At 41.5% G+C, this 18,731-nt stretch overlaps 2 protein-coding genes across 3 annotated transcripts; both read right to left on the bottom strand.

Moving 5' to 3' along the window:
* Window positions 1-2,561: 2,561 nt before the first annotated feature.
* On the bottom strand, window positions 2,562-6,998 carry LOC146984955 (5-aminolevulinate synthase, non-specific, mitochondrial-like). The gene is made up of 11 exons (XM_085782606.1): window positions 6,900-6,998; window positions 5,714-5,919; window positions 5,421-5,597; window positions 5,127-5,243; window positions 4,810-5,029; window positions 4,526-4,710; window positions 4,227-4,406; window positions 3,837-4,001; window positions 3,472-3,740; window positions 3,131-3,293; window positions 2,562-2,835 (listed from the first exon to the last, which is right to left on the bottom strand). Exons 2-11 carry the CDS (start codon window positions 5,901-5,903, stop codon window positions 2,675-2,677), a joined length of 1,827 nt encoding a protein of 608 aa, XP_085638732.1. The 5' UTR covers window positions 5,904-5,919; window positions 6,900-6,998; the 3' UTR covers window positions 2,562-2,674.
* A 1,430-nt stretch (window positions 6,999-8,428) lies between these two features.
* spo11 (SPO11 initiator of meiotic double stranded breaks) lies at window positions 8,429-14,595 on the bottom strand. 2 transcript variants are annotated; one of them, XM_085782603.1, is made up of 13 exons: window positions 14,420-14,595; window positions 13,401-13,514; window positions 12,549-12,637; window positions 12,108-12,174; window positions 11,886-11,994; window positions 11,421-11,507; window positions 11,003-11,039; window positions 10,693-10,802; window positions 10,484-10,583; window positions 10,078-10,115; window positions 9,618-9,694; window positions 9,113-9,224; window positions 8,429-8,571 (listed from the first exon to the last, which is right to left on the bottom strand). In XM_085782603.1, exons 1-13 carry the CDS (start codon window positions 14,533-14,535, stop codon window positions 8,452-8,454), a joined length of 1,176 nt encoding a protein of 391 aa, XP_085638729.1. In that variant the 5' UTR covers window positions 14,536-14,595; the 3' UTR covers window positions 8,429-8,451. The 2 variants fall into 2 exon arrangements, with proteins under 2 accessions (XP_085638729.1, XP_085638730.1); XM_085782604.1 differs by lacking the exons at window positions 12,108-12,174; window positions 12,549-12,637.
* Between the last annotated feature and the right edge of the window lie 4,136 nt (window positions 14,596-18,731).

Raw genomic sequence — 18,731 nt, 5'->3', positions numbered from 1 at the left:
AGCAGCAGAACATTTCACTACAGGGGTTCGCTTACATCATTCATCGTGATAATATTCTCTCACCCTGGACACACCCTTGAAACGGCTCTCTCCCTCAATTTACATTATATTTCTGAGGTGAAGTGTATCAAGAAAGCGTGTTTTTTTCTTCTTCTCAAGCGATAGTAAGCGGTGGCTGCAATAGGAAATTCACAAGTGCACTGCTGTGTGGCAGTGTCTTTTCTTAGAATGCAACCACAACATGCACATGGTTCACCACTGACGTGTATAATAATGCAAGAGAATGGTGAATGAGGAGGAATAAGAGAGGGAGAGAGAGGGAGGGAGGGAGAGATGCGTGCAGTGGGAATCCAGCCATGCAGCTCATCTGTCTGCACACGTGAGTGGGGAGACACAGATGTGCAGAGCATCAGGATTAACACAGAATGAGGGCTATAGCTAAACCTGTGCAAACACCAACACTGACACACACACAAATGCGCTCAACCATGGAGTGATCAGACACACAACAACGGGCACCATATCATTGCCACACACTGCACCACCATTTCAGCACCTGCGTCCAACAGCCAACCACCACATAATGTCAATAGTTTGCAGACACACACACACACTCCCTGACTGTAGCCCCTCATGCCCACATGATTGCTGTTGCAGTTGAACTCTCCTCCAGGAAGTGTGCAGGTGCCTGAGCAGCCTGCATCTACAAAACTAAGTGGCGGATGATGGAAATTATGTTTATGAGGTCAAACAACACACAAAGGAGTCTTTTCCCATCTAAAAGATTGTCTCGAAAATTTAAAATCAGAATCGCCAAAATCAAAGTAACATGAAAGAGCACAAAACACAGAACATCAAAGATGGATGTTCTGAGCTGATTTGACTTGCATGATAGTGGCGGTCACCTGACTGCTCTATTTCAACCAACACTTCACACGTTACATAATATGCTCCAAACGTAAGCTCATGGTAATTATCTCATAGGAAAGCAAGGGAAAGGTCTTTGGTTTACAGCATCCCAGGTTTTGCATGTCAAGTACTGCTTTGAGGGCTTTCACGCATACCCAGCGGCCACACAAACACACTCCTGTCATGTGCAGATGTACAGTGGGAAGCATTCAGAGATGAGACAGATGGGAGGAGAGCTTCTTCTCCATTGATGCTCCCCGCATGTGGCGGTATAGGGATTTTCATTGAACTAATTTCATCTAAACATGATGATCACAGGACACAGGATTGAAATGACACGAGGTCAATAAGAACGGTACTATTATCTTGTATGAAAAAGCCACATAAGCTGCATAAAGCCATTCTGCTATTAATAGGAGATACATTTGAATCAGTTTTGTTGATTTGAAATGCTGCACAACACTTGATTGTACATATCTACTACATACTGACACATGCAGTGAAGGATATGCAAGTGTATTTGTAGCATTTTATTACAACCACAGTGATCCTCCATGTGATCTAGATAGGGAACACAATATCCTGTTCACCGTTGATACCATCTAGTGGTTCATGTTAAAAGCTGCTGCACCAGCTATGAGTCATCTGCAAAGGGAGGAGGCGTTTCATGTCACAGGCTCACAGTAGCAAACAAGAGACCCAGTATGCCGCCATGTGGTAGGATCAAGAATGCCATGAAATGCTTTTCATGAATGAATGACCAGATGATCATAAATCTGCCTTTAAGCTGATTACACATGAACAGCACATGATACATTGATACATTTTGCTAAGCTTTTTCAATAAGAAAAAGAAAGCGGCTCTGTCACATTGTAACTGATTGTTGACGGTTGTTTCTACAATGGGACACAAGTTTGCATTCCACAACATGTTAAAACAGATGACAGATAATCTCTGTATGGCCAAGAGCACTGCACGCGATGGAATAGTTTACAAATGCCAATATGTGCACAAATAAAATTGTATGATCCCAAAAATATGTGTTTGCACCATATTAAAGACCTGAGATGTAATTTTTTACTGTGTAACTGAGTATGAGACAGTGTATGAAATGAATCCCTTCTGTTATCTCACTCATTTCATACTCAAAGATTATTCTCACATGAAATTCTCAGATAGATTATTCAGATTATTAGATATGATATTACACAACACATTATATGCACATCAGCAGGAAAGTAGTAAGACAGCCCACATAAACCCCTATATGTTTCATATAACATATGTGAGTGCATACGCATTTCTGATTTCAGCTTTCAGTTCAGATCAGTCCGGTCAGAGCTTAACTATCACATAGACTAGAGGATTTCATTTCCAAGGATGCATGAAAGAAAATAAAGACCTACTCATGTACTAAAAAAAACTAATTCACCATACCTTTTTAAGGGTTATCTTGCTGAACCAAATGTTACATATATCTATATATGTATTTATAAACGTTAAGCCTTTGGAACTATTTTTAGCCACCTACTTACTGACCAGCTGGTTGCTTCCCAAATACAGCCACATGTGAGAAACGTCGGTCACATGTGGCAGTATTCTTAACCTTTGATGCATAAATCATAGTCAGAGTGAAAACAGAAAAGAAAATGAATGCTTAACCCACAAATTTATTGGGGATACATTACATTTTATATGCAGTGATATAAAGTATTTCATGTAAATAGAATAAATAGTTTGAAATGGTTTAGTGTTTAACTCAATATCAGGCCACTGCTGAAATCATGTGACTGAGCCCTGTGAAGTAGGACTTTTCTCTCTCACTCATCAGCTCGAAGTGAAGAGGCTGCTGGCAGAAGTTACACTCTGCTGAGGAGTGCGGCTTCAGCTCCAAGCCCACCTCCGTCCACGTCTTCACCAGCCGGTCTGAGGAGACGAAGCAGAACACAAACAGGTGAGTATACAACCAGCCATTACCACCATACAGTGTTCATGTTAGAACTAGCTAAAAGTGAGTTGGAATGATCAGTAAGTGTTAATAGTGATGATATGCACCATACTGGGGATTGAGAATAGCGTACTTGGCACAAAAACTAATGTAATGTGGCTACCAGATGTCTGTGTTACAGTTTTAAGCAGCCAAAAAAAGATTTCCCTACCCAACAAGAAATACTTTGTACTGCGGGAATACATGAGATAAGTGAAATTTTGGCTGACATACCAACAAAGTAGTACATCATCTGTGGAGTGTGGAGTGGTGTTGGGGCGATGCGCAGCAGCTCCTCTCCTTTAGCCACAGTGGGGTAGTTGATAGCCTGGACGTAGATGTTGTAACGAGACATCATGATGTCGCAGATCTCAGTGTTCTTCGCTGCATCTGCAACCTGACAGACAGACACAGCTGACTCAGATTCAATTGCATCTTGCACCAGATGGATAATCATGGTAGGAGGGTGACTTTGTGGTTGGAGAAACTGTTCATTTAGCAACTGTTGAATTAGATTGCATCAGTTTTAACCAAGTGTACCTTTTCACACACAAATCAATTATTAATTTTCTTACCCGGACTGGAATAATGTGGCTTGGGCAGTGGACCACTGGAAGGCCGGAGTCCATGAGCATCTGTCGGAGCAGCTTTACACTCCTCTGATGTTTCCTCCTCAGCATCTGGCCTTCTTCAGTTTTCAGAATTTTGATAGATTCCTTGGCCCCTGCGAGCAGCATGGGGGGCAGGGAAGTTGTGAAGATGAAGCCTGCAGCGTAGGAGCGTATTGTGTCCACCAGAGTGCTGGTGCTGGCAATGTAACCGCCCACACAGCCGAATGCCTTTCCTGGAAACGAAAACCCATAACAAGTCAGAGAGGCACATATGCAACTGATGAGAATGTTGTGAAATGTTTCCTATCATTAGTGAGGCTTTCACTGACCCAAGGTACCAGAGATGATGTCCATCTTGTGCATGACTCTGTCTCTGTCCCCGATCCCTCCTCCTCTTGGTCCATACAACCCAACAGCATGCACTTCATCCACAAAAGTAAGAGCTCCAAACTTGTGGGCGATGTCACACATTTCTTCCAGTGGGCACACAGCTCCTGTAGGGAGCACAGTGTTCATTAGACTTGCTTTTTTTAAAGACTTGTGATAAGAAATTTGAAACTGATCTGACATTTGCTTTGTACAGGTTTTAAATGTTTTTATATACTTAGGCAAATCTTCCTTTTTTAATACAATGACTTTGCATTTACATAATAATGTACACACTTTTTAGGAACACAAAAAGGTTCAGAGAGATTATTCAGAGTTGCCTTAAAACTCACCATCCATTGAATGCACTGTCTCAAAAGCTACAATCTTTGGAGTTGATGGGTCAGACTTCTCAAGCAGCTCTTTCAAGTGGTTGACGTCATTGTGACGGAAAATAAACTTCCTGACTCCACTGTTTCTTATACCCTGAATCATTGAGGCATGGTTGCCAGCGTCAGAGTAGATTTCACAACCTGGTGGAGTAAACAAAAGAAAGAAAATGTTAACTCTTTAAATGCCCGATTAAAAATTCAGTCAAGAACAGATTCAGTTCTGTCACATTATGATATTTACAGGTTTTCTTAAAACATACCTGGTAGCATTTTCGCTAGTGTAAACAGTGTGGAGTCATTAGCTACAAAGCAGGAGGTGAACAGCAGTGCAGCATCTTTGCTGTGCAGGTCAGCCAGCTCCTGTTCAAGTTCCACATGAAATTTGCTTGTCCCTGAAATGTTTCGAGTGCCTCCTGCACCAGCACCATGCTTACGTACAGTCTCCCTTTAAGAAAAAAATAAGAAAGAATTAACTTTGATGAAACCTTTTTTCTTATTTTATGACACAGATCCTAATCAGAGCAGTCATCTGGTGTGTACTCACATAACAGCCTGGGTGACTTTCGGATGACGGCTCATGCCAAGGTAGTCATTGCTGCACCACACCGACACATCTCTCTTTGTATGAATAGACTCTGAGTAGTCATCTGCCATTGGGAAGGATGGGGCTCGTCTGTTCACTGTCTTAAAAACCCTGTATGTGTGATCCGTCTTCTTGCTTTCAATATTCCTCTCAAAAAACTTGTCGTACTGGAAGGTGACAACTGATGGAGGAAAACATGAAAGGTTTCTTTTTTTTTTTACGATTCTCATATACCTTGGGTGAATTATTGCCCATTGAGAATAATTTGGCTTCCTTACCCTCAGGCAGATTATCCTTTAGCAGGTGAGACACTTTGGAAGATCCTGGTTTATAAAGGCCTTTTAACGCTCCTGTGTTGGCCTTATCTGCTTCAATAAGGTCAAAAACTGTTTTCCCTGGACAAGGAAGGTGGACATTGTTAATAATCTGTAAATCAATGCATGGAATTCCTTTGCTATGCACTTCAGAGATCATGTGGATGCCAGCATGTCAGTGTGGACTCTCAAAACAATGACCTTTCACGAGTGACATAACCTAGTAGTATCCAGTTGCGTGTGACTGCGATTTCTTACCTGTGTGAACAGAATGCGTCTCCTGAACATCCTCCTGCAGCTCCATGCTGGCTTTCCTAACTACCCTGTTGTTTTTCTGCACCATCTCTGCGGCCAGGAAGGGGCATTTAGAGCCCACAGTTTGGTTAGCAGGTGGCACAGTGTGTCCTGGAGGCAACTTGGCGTCATGCTTTTTATCTGCAGAATACAGGGATCAAATTCAGGCTACAAAATATAAATATATCACCTTCATTTTAACTGATGTAGCAGTTAAATCATATACACTGCATGATAACATTTGCCTTGTAACTGACCGTCATTTGTTGTAGTGCCTTTAGATGCAGAAGCTGAAGAAGACAGAGCTCTGGCCAGTGGTCTGGAGGCCAGATCCATCATCACAGGGCACTTTTGGGCATAGCTCACCAGTGACGAGTTCCCAGCCAGCTGCAGGAAAACACTGGGGCTAACAGTAAGGAAAGGACAACGGCGAACCACTGCTTCCATATGAGATAGTTTTGACCTAAATGGAAATGAGAAGAAAGGTGAGTATTACAAAATGTGTTAACAAATAGATTTCCTGAACATCATCAAAGCTAGTGATAACAGATGTTCCACAATGTTCAAACCTTAGTATACAACATGCCGTCCACAAGCTTTGGACTGTTGCCAATAAACAATTAAGGAAGGTAAGTAATAATAATAAAATCTGTTGTCACCTACTGCCACTCTAATTTTCTTACCTGAACACATCCCGGTCCACCTTGATGTAACAAATGAAAAATGCCTTACGAAACATGACTGACTCCACTCTAATGTGACCAGCGAAACCACTGAGGATATTAAATCCCCAACAGACTACATTCACTCACTCCGCTCCAGCCAGCTGTCCTTGACAAGCGGAAAAGGGAAGGCCTCTCAAGGACTTGTCTTTCTACTACAACTGTCTGCTCTTACCTAAGACAGAGAAGAAGAGGAGCCCTCTGGCTGCTACTGATGAAAACAGATGAACTCGAACATACTGGGCCCTCATCATACATTACTAAACAGGGGCTGGGTCTCTGTTGCAGATTATAAAACCTACAGTTGATGCCATGTGCTCCACTGTACTGTCAAAGTTGTCAAAAGGGAATACTAAGTGACTTTGACCCAGACTCATTTATCACAACATCTATTAGATGTTACAAGATTTAATTAGAAAACTGGTATTACAAAATTACAAAACATCTGTATCCAGCTGCTTTTGATCTTGTTCTCTGATGGTCTTTCATTAAGATCAATACATCACCATATATTAGTGATACAAGATTTAGGAATTTATTTACAAACAAGGACTCTCTTTACATCAGTTCAATCAGCAGCTTGTCAAAGCTTGGATGAACCGATGGCAGGAAAAAAAGTGAGTAGCTACAGTATTCTTCAACCAGCTGAAGCCAAGATTACATACATTATATCTGCACTCTCTCTGCTATTCTAACTCATGCAGTTCGTATATTAACTCACCTCACTGATGTTTTCTAACTGTGCCGTTGTCTCGTGTTGTACTCGTGTGTCCTTCGAGTTTTCCGCGGACTCTTCTTATCGTCTCCCGTTGGAAACTCCAGCCGGCGAAATTACAACACATCGGTCATTGCGGTGACGTAGCAGCTGTGTGTTGCACAAGACCGGAGCCACGCCCACCCGCGGTCACGTAATAACTCTGCCAAAGATGTTCTAGTCGGACAGGAAGCACTATACGTTTCCTAAACACAGCACGAAAACGGCTCTAAATATTTATTTTCACCGAGTCGACTCACTTCCGCACTATTACGGGCACTACTACTCCATTAAAGGGCACGGCAGTTAAAACGGAGATTTGTTTTAAATTGTTTTTACCACTTTTGATACATGTTGTTAACACACTTTTTTTTTTTTTTTTTTTAAACTTTCATGACATTTTTAAAGCAGGACCTTTATCTGTGAATTAGGACAGTGTGGTATTATTTCTTTCATTTGATATGAATCCTACTGGAGCATTAGTTGCATACTGAAAATGTACACAACCTCATGTAGTATGACGCAGTATAGCAAACTTTTTGCAAATTCTCGTTTCCATCTCCACAACATTTCAGGAACAGAAATGGTCATTTGTACTTTGTAGTTATTGTCTCTAACCACTTCTGAAAGTATGGCTGAGCCTGTGACTTTATTAGGTTATGATTTTGCTTTGAATTAAATCACCATGATTTGCTCAGTCTCCACCAGCATCAATAATTCAATAGTACCATAAAACTCTTTGGCATTGGCTCTTGTGCAGCTTAGGTTAATTTTTAAATGCAGACTTTGGGTTTATTAACAAAATATGTATTGTGAAGTATGTACTGTATGTATTTATATGTATTGGTAGTTCTACTTAGGTCTTTTTCCCAATATTTTCTCTCTACAATTTCAATTCTTGGTTGTATAAACAATTAAAGTTAAAACAAAACCGATAGTTTGGGCTCTTCACCTCATCCTTTACTCATGGCACTGTCCTACTCTCTTATTTAATGCACACTGTCTCCACCTTCTGGAGAACAGATACAGAACAGCAGAAAGAGCTTGGATTTGTTGTGTATTAATGAATGAACAGCAACACAGAAACTCCACTTGCAAACCACTAAATTATCATCCACATCTGCTTACTTGTATCTTTTGTATGCATGCATATCAGCATGCATTGTGGTGTTCACTGGCTGAAAAGCATGCCAAACAGTACTGTAACAACTGCAGAGTAATAAAACAGGCATAGTTTGTCTGAAGACTTTGCAATAGCAGGTGCAAATACAAGGCAATATAATCAGATCAACAATAAAAAAGACCAAAACGACATGCTAACTTGTCAATTTGGTTACAGTGGTGAATTTAACTGATATGAGCCATTTCTGGAAACACACACCCACTGTTATAATGAACAAACACAACTGAATGTTAACTTTCTTTTCTGAAAAGGTTACCTAAGAAAACTGAATGGAGTATCTCTCTGCAATCTGCTTCAGTATTTCACTTCTCCCTCCACTAGGTGGCAGCATTGTGTTCATACCCAGCCTCCATAGCGCAGCTTGTTGGGCAGGTAAATGTTGGTGAGGAAATCAGGAGCTATGGCTGCCAGGGACTGAATTTCAGCCTTGACCCCGGTCTGCTGCATCAGTTCCATCTGAAACAAGAGCACACATGCAATTTCAAGGGGGCATGCAAGAGGACACTGTGCAAACAAGCGTAAATCATCAGCCTCCACAACATAGTGGCTATTTTGTATCTTTACCATCAGTGAGCAAAGTCCTCTTACACACATTCCTCTGCTATGTGTCACATGAGTAAAATGTTAAAACTGTGTAAACCTGAGGAAGAACAACTTTTTCCTTTAGAACCGAGTTCTCTTGACCTTTACGCCAATATTTTAACCAAAACATGACTCATGTTCACCCAACTAGGTCAATTTAAGTTTTTAACCTTTCAATTCTTCAGTGGGACAAAAATTTAGACAAAGGTAAAGAAAAAAAATGTATTTGACATCTTTGAGATGGAATTAAAAAAAAAAGAATAACACAGAATTTTTCAATACTACAACTTAGTAATGTTACTCAAAGTAATATGTTTCAGGTACTTTCCTTTGTCATACTTCATCAAGCTCTCAAATCCAAATGACTAACATGAGCACTCTCTTCTTTCTCTTTCCCTTCATTTTTTCCCCTCACCTCTTTCTGCCAGTCTGGTTGGCTGGTTAAGTATGGCCTTTTAAGGAGACTGCTGAGTTTGCTTTCATCTCTCTTGGTGAGGGGGATCAGGGCATCTTTGGGAACCCGCAACCTGCAGAATAACCATGACTAAATTAATTTCCTGAAAATGACAGCGGGCAGAAGGCAGCTCTGCTGATGGATGTTATTCCGGCAGCTTGTTTCCTCTCATTCTGAATAGACTCTCATTGAGGAGTCATTATATGTATGCTTAGCGGGAAACATAAGAGGAAGCATTGTACCGACTACAATCAAATGTATGTCAAAAAGCCCTTTTGGCCTAAATTTGTTCAAGGGGACATATACTTAAAACTCAATATGCTCTCAAAGGCAGTTCCCTTAGGGGGAAAAAAAAGTGAGGGCGACAGCAACAGAAACCAAAACAAACAATCTAAATGTCCCCAGAATATAATCCCAATTAGAGGCAGCAGGAGGAAGTAGGAAGTAGCGAATGTTGAGTCCAAACCTCTGGAGGTCAGAGGGGAGGAGGCCTAGCCACATAACGCTGGGGACCGTCAGACTGTGGGCCTCAAACGACATGGACTGTGGAAAAAAACCATGCACACACAAACACACCCAGTCACACACACACAGACACATGTCACGCTTATACACAGAGAGTAGTAAATACACAGACAATCAGTGCCGTGCCCACATAATGCGGTTATTGCCAGCACATGTTCACAATGAGCTTAATGAACACAAGGATGATTATACAAATTCTGCGATCAGCAAACGCATTCACTCACACAATCAGTCCACATTTTCACCCCATGCCATGTCAGTTTAAATATTCTAAGATGGATGATTGGTCCATTTTTTGTGCTCAAAGAGGGGCGTAATTACATATTGCTAACAGAGAGACACTGAACAGGCCACATCGGATAATATACAGTACAGGAATAACTGCCATTGGCGGCACTCACTACTGATCCGTACTTGTAGATAGACATGATCTCAATGCCTGGGAAAATGAGAGGGAGAGGGAGAGACAGAGACATGCTGCAATCACCAACATACCAGAGCAATTATCCTCTAAGATGTGTGACGGAGCTTAGAGCAGAGTAAAGCATTACATATGTGTCTTGCCATGCAATGGGAAAAGAGTTAGAGGTATGGAGACTGATGGAAACAGAGTCATCCCACCTGGACAAGATCACACCAGCGGAAATAATAGCCAGACAAGGCACCATAACAGGTGCTGACATCTGCTGGCTTAGTGGGACATGCAAACCTACTGTGCATGTGTGGAGATGGTGTGAGTGTTGTTTAAATGTGTGGAAATAAGAGGTGCAACTGGCTTGTACTCAGACAGATGATGTTGTACTGTACCATGAGGGTCAGCATCCACCAGGGCAAATATGGGGATGCGCAGCGTGTCCCAAAGCTTCCTCACCATCAACCTGCTGTTCACATCTGGAACGCCTTTACCCTGATGCACACACAGAACACATCTTTTGTATACACAGAACACGGAAACATAAAGATTAAAATGATTCGAGAGCAAAGTAAAGATGATGAGAAATCAAGGAGAAACTTGCTGTGATCATGATGCAAGGACTGAGCTTTGTGCAGAAGTCGCTATCCAGCAGTCTCTGGAAAGTTGCATCCTTCTCAACTATCAGGACAAATTTTGCTGATGATACAATATCTAACAACGGTCAAGTATAAACCCTGGGACCATGTAGTCATCTCCATACACAAAACAAAATACTGCATGTTTATTAAGTGATATGGTTTTCTCCACATGTCTTTAAAGCTAGAAAAGGGAAGAAGAAACCTACATCATAGGTGAAAACTGTTTTTTTATCACAGAAACAAGAAAATTCTCCATCACTTCAAAAAGGATACTCTTGATGCCACCAATGTTTGATGACACTGCAACAGCCTAGAAACAAAAAACAGGCACAATGACTGGTTCAACCTGTTAAAGATGTCTAATGAAAGCCTTGTATTACTAATGTTGCTGTGGTTGACTGTAAGGCACTCTGTGGAGTTGTTGACAACTCATGTTGATGCACAGCATTGTTTTCACATTGTTTGTATCACATCTTTTACCAGCACACAGAGCAGAGCTACATATCTATGCCAGCTGTGTTGGGTGTTAAGTTGGTTGTGGTTGTGTCAATGCGATATAAATCATTTCATGAAAACATTGTGAAAACATTTTATTTATTTATTTTTTATAAAGGCAGGAGAAGGTGGTGAGAGAGTTTTAAAACAATGAAACTTCTCAGGACATCTTTAAGTTAGTGTCTGCTGGACTTACAACAGAGCTGGAGTGGCAGTCAATCCTTGTGCCATCCTCCTCATTGTAACGCAGATCACCTGCAAGTAATCCTTTGGATGTGGCCAACTGGTGACGTAAAAGTTACACACACTTAATGTTAATGCATGCTCATACTAACACATACATATAGTATGTATACATACTAGTGACAGTGCCTCATTGCATTCTATATAAATTAAATTTGTGTTTGATCAGAAGAACCTTTTTTTTCTCCACAGGTGTTTCCTGAGACAATAAGCACATGAAGTGCGGTATTTTAAGCAACATGCTTAAAATACCACACTAAACTAACACATTTCATCTGTGGGACCTGAACTAATAATAACAAAGCAAATCCAGAGGAATTTTGCACAAAGACTTAATGTCTGAGGCATGCGTCTTCTGTCATGCAGACACATTATTATGTAAAATGTTGCATGCATTAACATGGATGTGCACACTTACCACATGAAGTGATCTGCGAGGGACTTTGAGCATGCAAGAGATGTCGTCCACAATACTATCCACAGCTGACTGTGACCCAAACAGCTGTGTATTGTTGTAATAGATATCTCTGTGGAAACAATATGTAAATCTTCAGGAGACCACATTTACCAGTAACCAAGAACACAACTGCAAAGAATTTTATCTGGCCATCACTTAAAATGTTAATTAAAATCAAACAACCTTTTCGTTGCATACGAGTTTCTCTGCACAAGTCTGTAGATGACCGAGAGAATCTTGAGAACTTGTGCTTTAAACAGAGAAACAAATGAAACATGAATAAGTATCTCCCTAACTCTTAAGACTATACTCACTATCATGAGTTTTTTTATCACATCTTTCAAGGACTGTACTGAAAAAAAAAAACCTACTCTGTTCTTAATTTGGAATCGATTCTTAAAAGGCTCTTTCAACATGTTCTGTCTCTGCCAATTTGTCACTTAAAACTAAGTCTGACTTTTACTGCCGTCTGTGTAGTTGATGCATATGTTGACAATGAATAAAAATGAAAGCCACATGAAGTACACTACAATTGTGGAGGTTTAATGGCTAAGAGGAATGTGTGTTGTCAAGACCAGCAATGTTGCAAATGAAAATAAACAGAAGGTGTGAGTTTCTTCTCACCAAATTTAGTGACAGACGAAGGACAGTCGCTCCTAACGACGCTGACAGAAGCTTCCGAAGTCATCTGAAGCCCGACGGCACTGTCAAAACTTAAGTGGGGAAGTAATGAAAAGAAAACTTGCAGAAGTTCAAGTGGAAAAGTAGTGACGGAAAAGAGGCCATTAAAGAAATCCTCAGACTGTGAGTGCTACATTTACTTTTACAGCTTTGAAAATCAGCTCCCACCTGTAAGCCATCTAAATTTCCCCACACCCTGCGGGCTACCTATGAGAAGGCATCCCTTACACTTCAACATCTTGATTCCTCTGTGAAACTTCTGGCGCTCAATCTGTGGAATTCTCACATTTGAAAGGGCTAAGTCAGAATGTGCTTTAAGCAGCGGCAAAGTTTGATCGAAACAAGACCAGACATCCTGCTTTGTTCAGAGCATAAGGTCTCTGCAGCCTCATCACATTAAAGGCCTTTGCAAATTTGCGTTTGTGTGTGTGTGGAAACCAGTGCTTTTCAATTTCCTATCACTCTGTCATCTTCTGAGCTCAGGAAGTTATTTAAACTACAAAGTTGCTGGTTTTAATTTTTTTGGTTGCCTGTATAGTGTTTAAAAGACCCCTTATACAAATTAAAAAAGAGCTCAAGTGTACATTTCCTTTTCAAGTAAATTAAACAGCAATTAGATCATCTTGTGTGGGCTGACCTCCCACAAAATGACATATGTAGGTAAATGTTTATTTCTTTACACAACACGACTCCTTGTGTTTATCCTTGAAAGGTCAGTCAGCTTACACAGATCCCAAAGAGTTGCCATGTAAAATCACTACAAGTCATGCTATGGGTCTGTTTAAAACAAGTTACCTGACGTTGGCCCAGCTGGATCTGTTGGGAAGTACCAGGACAGGGGCTTCATCTTTGGACAGACTGGTCACTATTCCAAGGATTATACTTTCTATACAGGTCAAAATTTCCTTGCTGCAAATAAAGATTAAATGAGGATGAAAAAAAAAAACTAACAGAGGATCCAGTCCAGCTTCTGCAACATCAATTATATTCTTTTACAGAATGACAGATTTTCAGCAGCTAAAAAACTATTCATGGAGTAATAGTCAGACTGAAATGGCTGTACATCCAGCGGTCCTGTTAATTGATTTACAACATTGCCCACAGCCCTCTAATGCAATGAGCATTATGAAAAAAAAGGGACAGCTATCATATTACAGTATATAGTCTACTGTTTGTATTTGTAAGAGCTTTAGTATTATCTCATGACTGATGCATTGCTTTTGTCTTGCAACCTAATTAACTCAGTTGATTTAATCATTAGGCCTATATGATATGAATATGTCATTTTACCTTGTTGGTTTGACCAAGTTTTTAAGCCCAAATTGTCAACACGGATATATATGTCGCCGGAAAAAAAGATGCATACTGTAAGTTATAGCACCTGTTACATTACCTTCTGGACTGGTTTATTCTTCCCCTTTTCTTTTACCATTCATCTCTCTTTGGTGTGTTTGTATTGTATAAGTTTGTCCAAAAGCAGCTGGTATGTAAATAAAGTTCATGCCTAACCAGCTCTATTGAGAATTGTTACACATTGACACAAACTAGCCTAATTGGCTATGTTTTTAGCATGTCAAATTAGCATAAATCCATAGATTATGGCTAGTTTGTAGTGCACATAAACTAGCTCGACTTCACTTTGTCAAACTTTTTAATTGTACCTAAACACATTTTAACTGCGGAAATAATGTTATCAGCTGTATTAACTTTCATTTAATCATTTTTCGGCAGGAGATCCTTGAGGACAGCTAACAAGCTAACTAGCTGAACATCCACTTCTGTGCAGCAGCTGGAGCAGGTGACTGTGAACTTACGAGCTGTTGTCTTCGTCCACATCGCGCCGGCAGCCTGTAATCACTTCCACATTGTTCAGCAGCTGAACACGGAGTTTGTCAATTTCAGTAAACACTTCGTCTGCCTGAGAGCCCATGACTTTATTGTGCGCTGTTAACCATTAAGTTATTTAGGTTATTTGACGACGCCAAGTTCCCGCCTAAGTTAGTTGTCGTTATTCTGCTGACTCAACCGACCGGATTTCCGGTAGGAAGAAACCACCTTTCCATGTTTGTTTGTTTGGTTGTTTTAGCCATGAAAGTCCACATACACTGAACGCATTTGATTAATTCCACCATATTTGCACAGTAAGTCGATATTAACATTATCAAATGCATGAATGAATTTTGCCTATGTATTTCTAAATGGATAATCACATAGAGCTGGTCCATAGAGTAGCCCCAGTTGTTAAAAGCACATTTAGCTGCTGAAATACTGTACAATATAATTTCTCTTGAAGTACTTACTTTACTGCTTCCAAATACTATTACACATGGCAACATTTTAGAGGTTTATGATGTTCTTCAGTGAAATCTTGCAATTGGCTGTGTGTAGGCTAACGTTACTCTGTTGACCACAATGCCACTGAAAAATAGGCTATGTTATTTAATAATGGCGTGATTGTATTTAAGTCTCTGTGTCTATGTGCGGCCGATATGAGTTGTGTAGGGATGCACCTTGGAATTGGCTATTTTAAGTGGCAGGTGTAGAGTGTATATTTGCATCACAAGTGCCTTGTGTGCTCTTTATGGGTTGGTTACACTTTAATGATCACTAGCCTATGTGATAGGCTACTTGGTGTTTATATTGTAATATTTGCTGCCATGGTAGGCGACTCAGCGAGATGCCTTTTCAGATCTGAATAAATATTTCATCACAAAACAATATTAGCCTGTAATAGAGAGAAGATATTTTATATTACATTAAGTAGGCCTAGCCTACATTTCCAATCATATAGGATTCAAGTAGCAATTTGAATGTTTATCTTTGTCTTTGACTTCATAAAGGGACTTGAGCGCTGTACATAATAAGCCTACAATACAGTGTATATGTAGCCTAGGTATACTGAATATTCTTTGTGGTTTATTTTTTGCTTTTTGTTTGTTTAATCTTCTCCTCTCTCCTCAGGTTACCACAAGTGTAAGCAGAAGTACCAGACTAAAGAACATATAGTCTATTATTGTCCTGACATGCACAAAATAACGTGGACTGTAATGACAATGACTGCAAGAACCTCCAGTCTTCTCTCGTCAAGCTAAAGGTCAGTGCACATTTGCAAGTCAAGTCCATTAATAATATCCACGACTGTGTGTGGGCCAGTTAGCACCTCATAGGTGTAAGGCAGTAGGCCTACACTGGTGGTGTTTAGAAAAATCCCAGTTAGCACCCTCTGTAGCGCTCAGTAATGAGACCCTTTATGTGAGCTTGCTGATACTTGTCCGAAGGTGTGTCGACTGTATGTGTGTGTTTCTGTTTGTGTGTGGTGGTTTCAGTGGGGTGGGTGGGGAGTAATTGGCTGTGGTTAGAGTCCCAGAGAAACCATATATGTATTGTATCTGTCAGGCCATGTGGAAGTGATTTTTTAAATATAATTTTGATGATGGTTGTGTAGAACGATAATGATGGTCAGCATGTGTTTCAGGGCGCTGTCAGGCGCTACAAAATGCTGCTGCTCCTTCTTTCTATAGCAGCTCATTTAACTGAAACAGACAGATAATGACTAATTACAGCAGCGTTAGGCTCCAGACATGAAAATGACATTAAATAAATACGATGCCCTGGGGAAATCCCACATATTGCTTCATCAGCAACCTTTCAAAACCTGATTCTGCCCCTTTGTTGCATCATCTTGCAGTCATGTCGCTTTATTGTTAAAACAGAGACATGTGCTTAGATTCTGTAACTATTAGGTCATTCAGAGTCCCCACCTTTCAGAATTGCTGGCAGGCATGCTGTGTGTGATTGTGGAGGCACTGTGGTCTTTCTTTCACAGTGTGAAGGCCTGGTCAGAGTGTGTGGGAGCCAGGATCTAAAGAGAAGAGGTCCTTGCCCCTGACCTGACCCTGAATATTTCCTAATGTGCAGCTTTACCAAAGGTCCCCTTTCTCCTGAGTGGCTTTGACAAGCTGCTTCCGTAGTAATGGCTCTTAATTTCTGAGTAATTGCTATCTCTAAGTGATGAGGGACAACCCATCACCCAAACTGAAAAAAATCTTAATATGTGGAAGACCACAGGTTGTGGGGGTCCTTTTTCTTCCCTTCCAGACCCCTGCTGTTCCTTTGGCCTGGGAGAGATTTGTGTCGAGTGTGAGGCCCTAACCTGAGGAGACAGAGTGCAACGAGTCATGTGCTTGTCTCGGGATGAGTGTTTGTGCTGGGCTGTAGGGGGGAACATGGGGGAAGTAGGGGCTGCAGGGTCAGAGGAAAGAGAGGGTGTGGGGTGGTTGGGGAGGGGGGAACCCACTGCAGGTGAGGGGGATTAGCTGCAGCTAGAGGCCCAAAGAAACTAAATACAGATCTGTCAACCTAATCCTCACAAATAGAAAACAGAGCTGCCCTCCCTTCACAATTCACATAGTTCAGCACATCCACCTCCTGCCCCCCCACCCCCCTCTCTCTCCTGACTTTCTACCTCGGGCTCTCCTGCTCCTCTGTTTCTCATCAGCTTTTGGCCTGGGCCAGTCTGGCTATGCTGCCTCCTCTCTAATGGCTCCTCACTTAGACCAGCATCCTCTAAAGAGGAGCTGACTGATCACCCAGGGTCCTCTCTGATTGACAGTCCAACACAGCATTACAGAGTGATGAGAGCAAGAGTCAAAGGGGCAAGGCCTCTTGCTGCAAGCACAGGAATCTAAATGGGACCTCTGGCTCGAGCTGTACGGACCTTTATCAGGCCCTCACACCTCAGTAATGGATGCTGATAAGCATGTGGCTGGGCGAGGAGACCAGCTCAGTGTCAATCCCAGACTCTGTGCCGATGACACAAGTGACAGAGTGCCTGAGTGATAACATCCTGCAATGGATAAGCCCTACTAAGCTGGGCATTATGGGAAGCTTAAGTAAAACGGAATCTCTGACTGCCAGTGACACCAACTATAACGGATGGGTCTGGCTGGACTGCTGAGAGCTATGAATCAGATCTGAGCTACTCTGGTGTTCCCGTGTGCTTTATCCGGCTACAGGCAGACACTGGAGTGACGGGACATACCGGATGCTGGTGAAAGAAGCTGCTGAGTGATAGCAAGGAGGACTGGAGAACTGGAGAGGACTGCAGCGTTTATGTATTCTTTCGCAGTAACTATGTCTTCCCAGCAAATGATGCTGTCAGTTTAGCGTAATACCAAACCAATAATATGATAAAGGTCTTAATAATTTGACAAGTATAAATACACGCCATAATTCAGTGCTGCAATTTTTTTTTTTTACAAATGCTATGGCAACCCAAACCAAAATGGTATGTACAAAGTGAACTATTTCAAAGCTGTTTCATATACCCACCCCCTCTCTTTCTTCTGTCTGTCTCACAGCTGTGTCTCATATGTTCATGAGGCCCCTGTAAGTGTGAGACACCAGAAGGGGAACATTTGCAATAGCTCAGCTCCACCTGGTTAGGCTGTTTTAACAGGCCGCTGGTTTGTGTAGCGCACTCAGTTGTGTTACGCCAAAAACGTAGACAAGGGGCGGACAGGACAGGCAGACAAGGGCGGGAGAGGGGGAGAGGAAAAAATGTGCCTCCTGTCCTTGCACCCCGACCCCACACTGCTTCATTTGAGGGTCAGTTTACCCTGAAAAAAAAAAGTTTTACTGTATCGTCTTTTGGTCTGCTCAGTCAGACCCCCACCCCCCCTGACCCTCCACCAAACCTTATCTACCTCCCTGCATCCACAGGCCTTCAAAAGACTGTGTCCTGCTGCTCTCTGGGGCAACACATGAAATAAATATTAATCTGACCTCTGACCACATGCTTTGAGCTGCTAGATAGCGATAACCAGGAGGAGGATGGAGAGAGCACAGACTAAAAAGGAAGAGAAAGGAAGAACAACATTATGCGTCTGAGTGTTTTCTTGTGTTTCCAGGGATTTTTCGCGACTCCACTGTGTGGTCCTCTTTGGAGATTAGCACATGCTCAAACCTGTTGGAGAGGTGTGTATTTGTTCAGATTGTCCTGGGTCATAGTGGAAAGAGTATATGTGAGCGCGCACACCAACTGCCCTGGGCCAAATGCTGAGTTTGAGTTAAATTAGATTTAAGATGAAAGCCTTTACAGAGAACTATGAGGAAATAAGCAGTTGA

The sequence above is a fragment of the Trachurus japonicus genome, chromosome 7, assembly GCF_045865225.1.
Source record: "Trachurus japonicus isolate A0001 chromosome 7, Traja_1.0".
NCBI lineage: Eukaryota > Metazoa > Chordata > Actinopteri > Carangiformes > Carangidae > Trachurus > Trachurus japonicus.
This window is presented reverse-complemented; position numbering and strand designations above follow the sequence as displayed.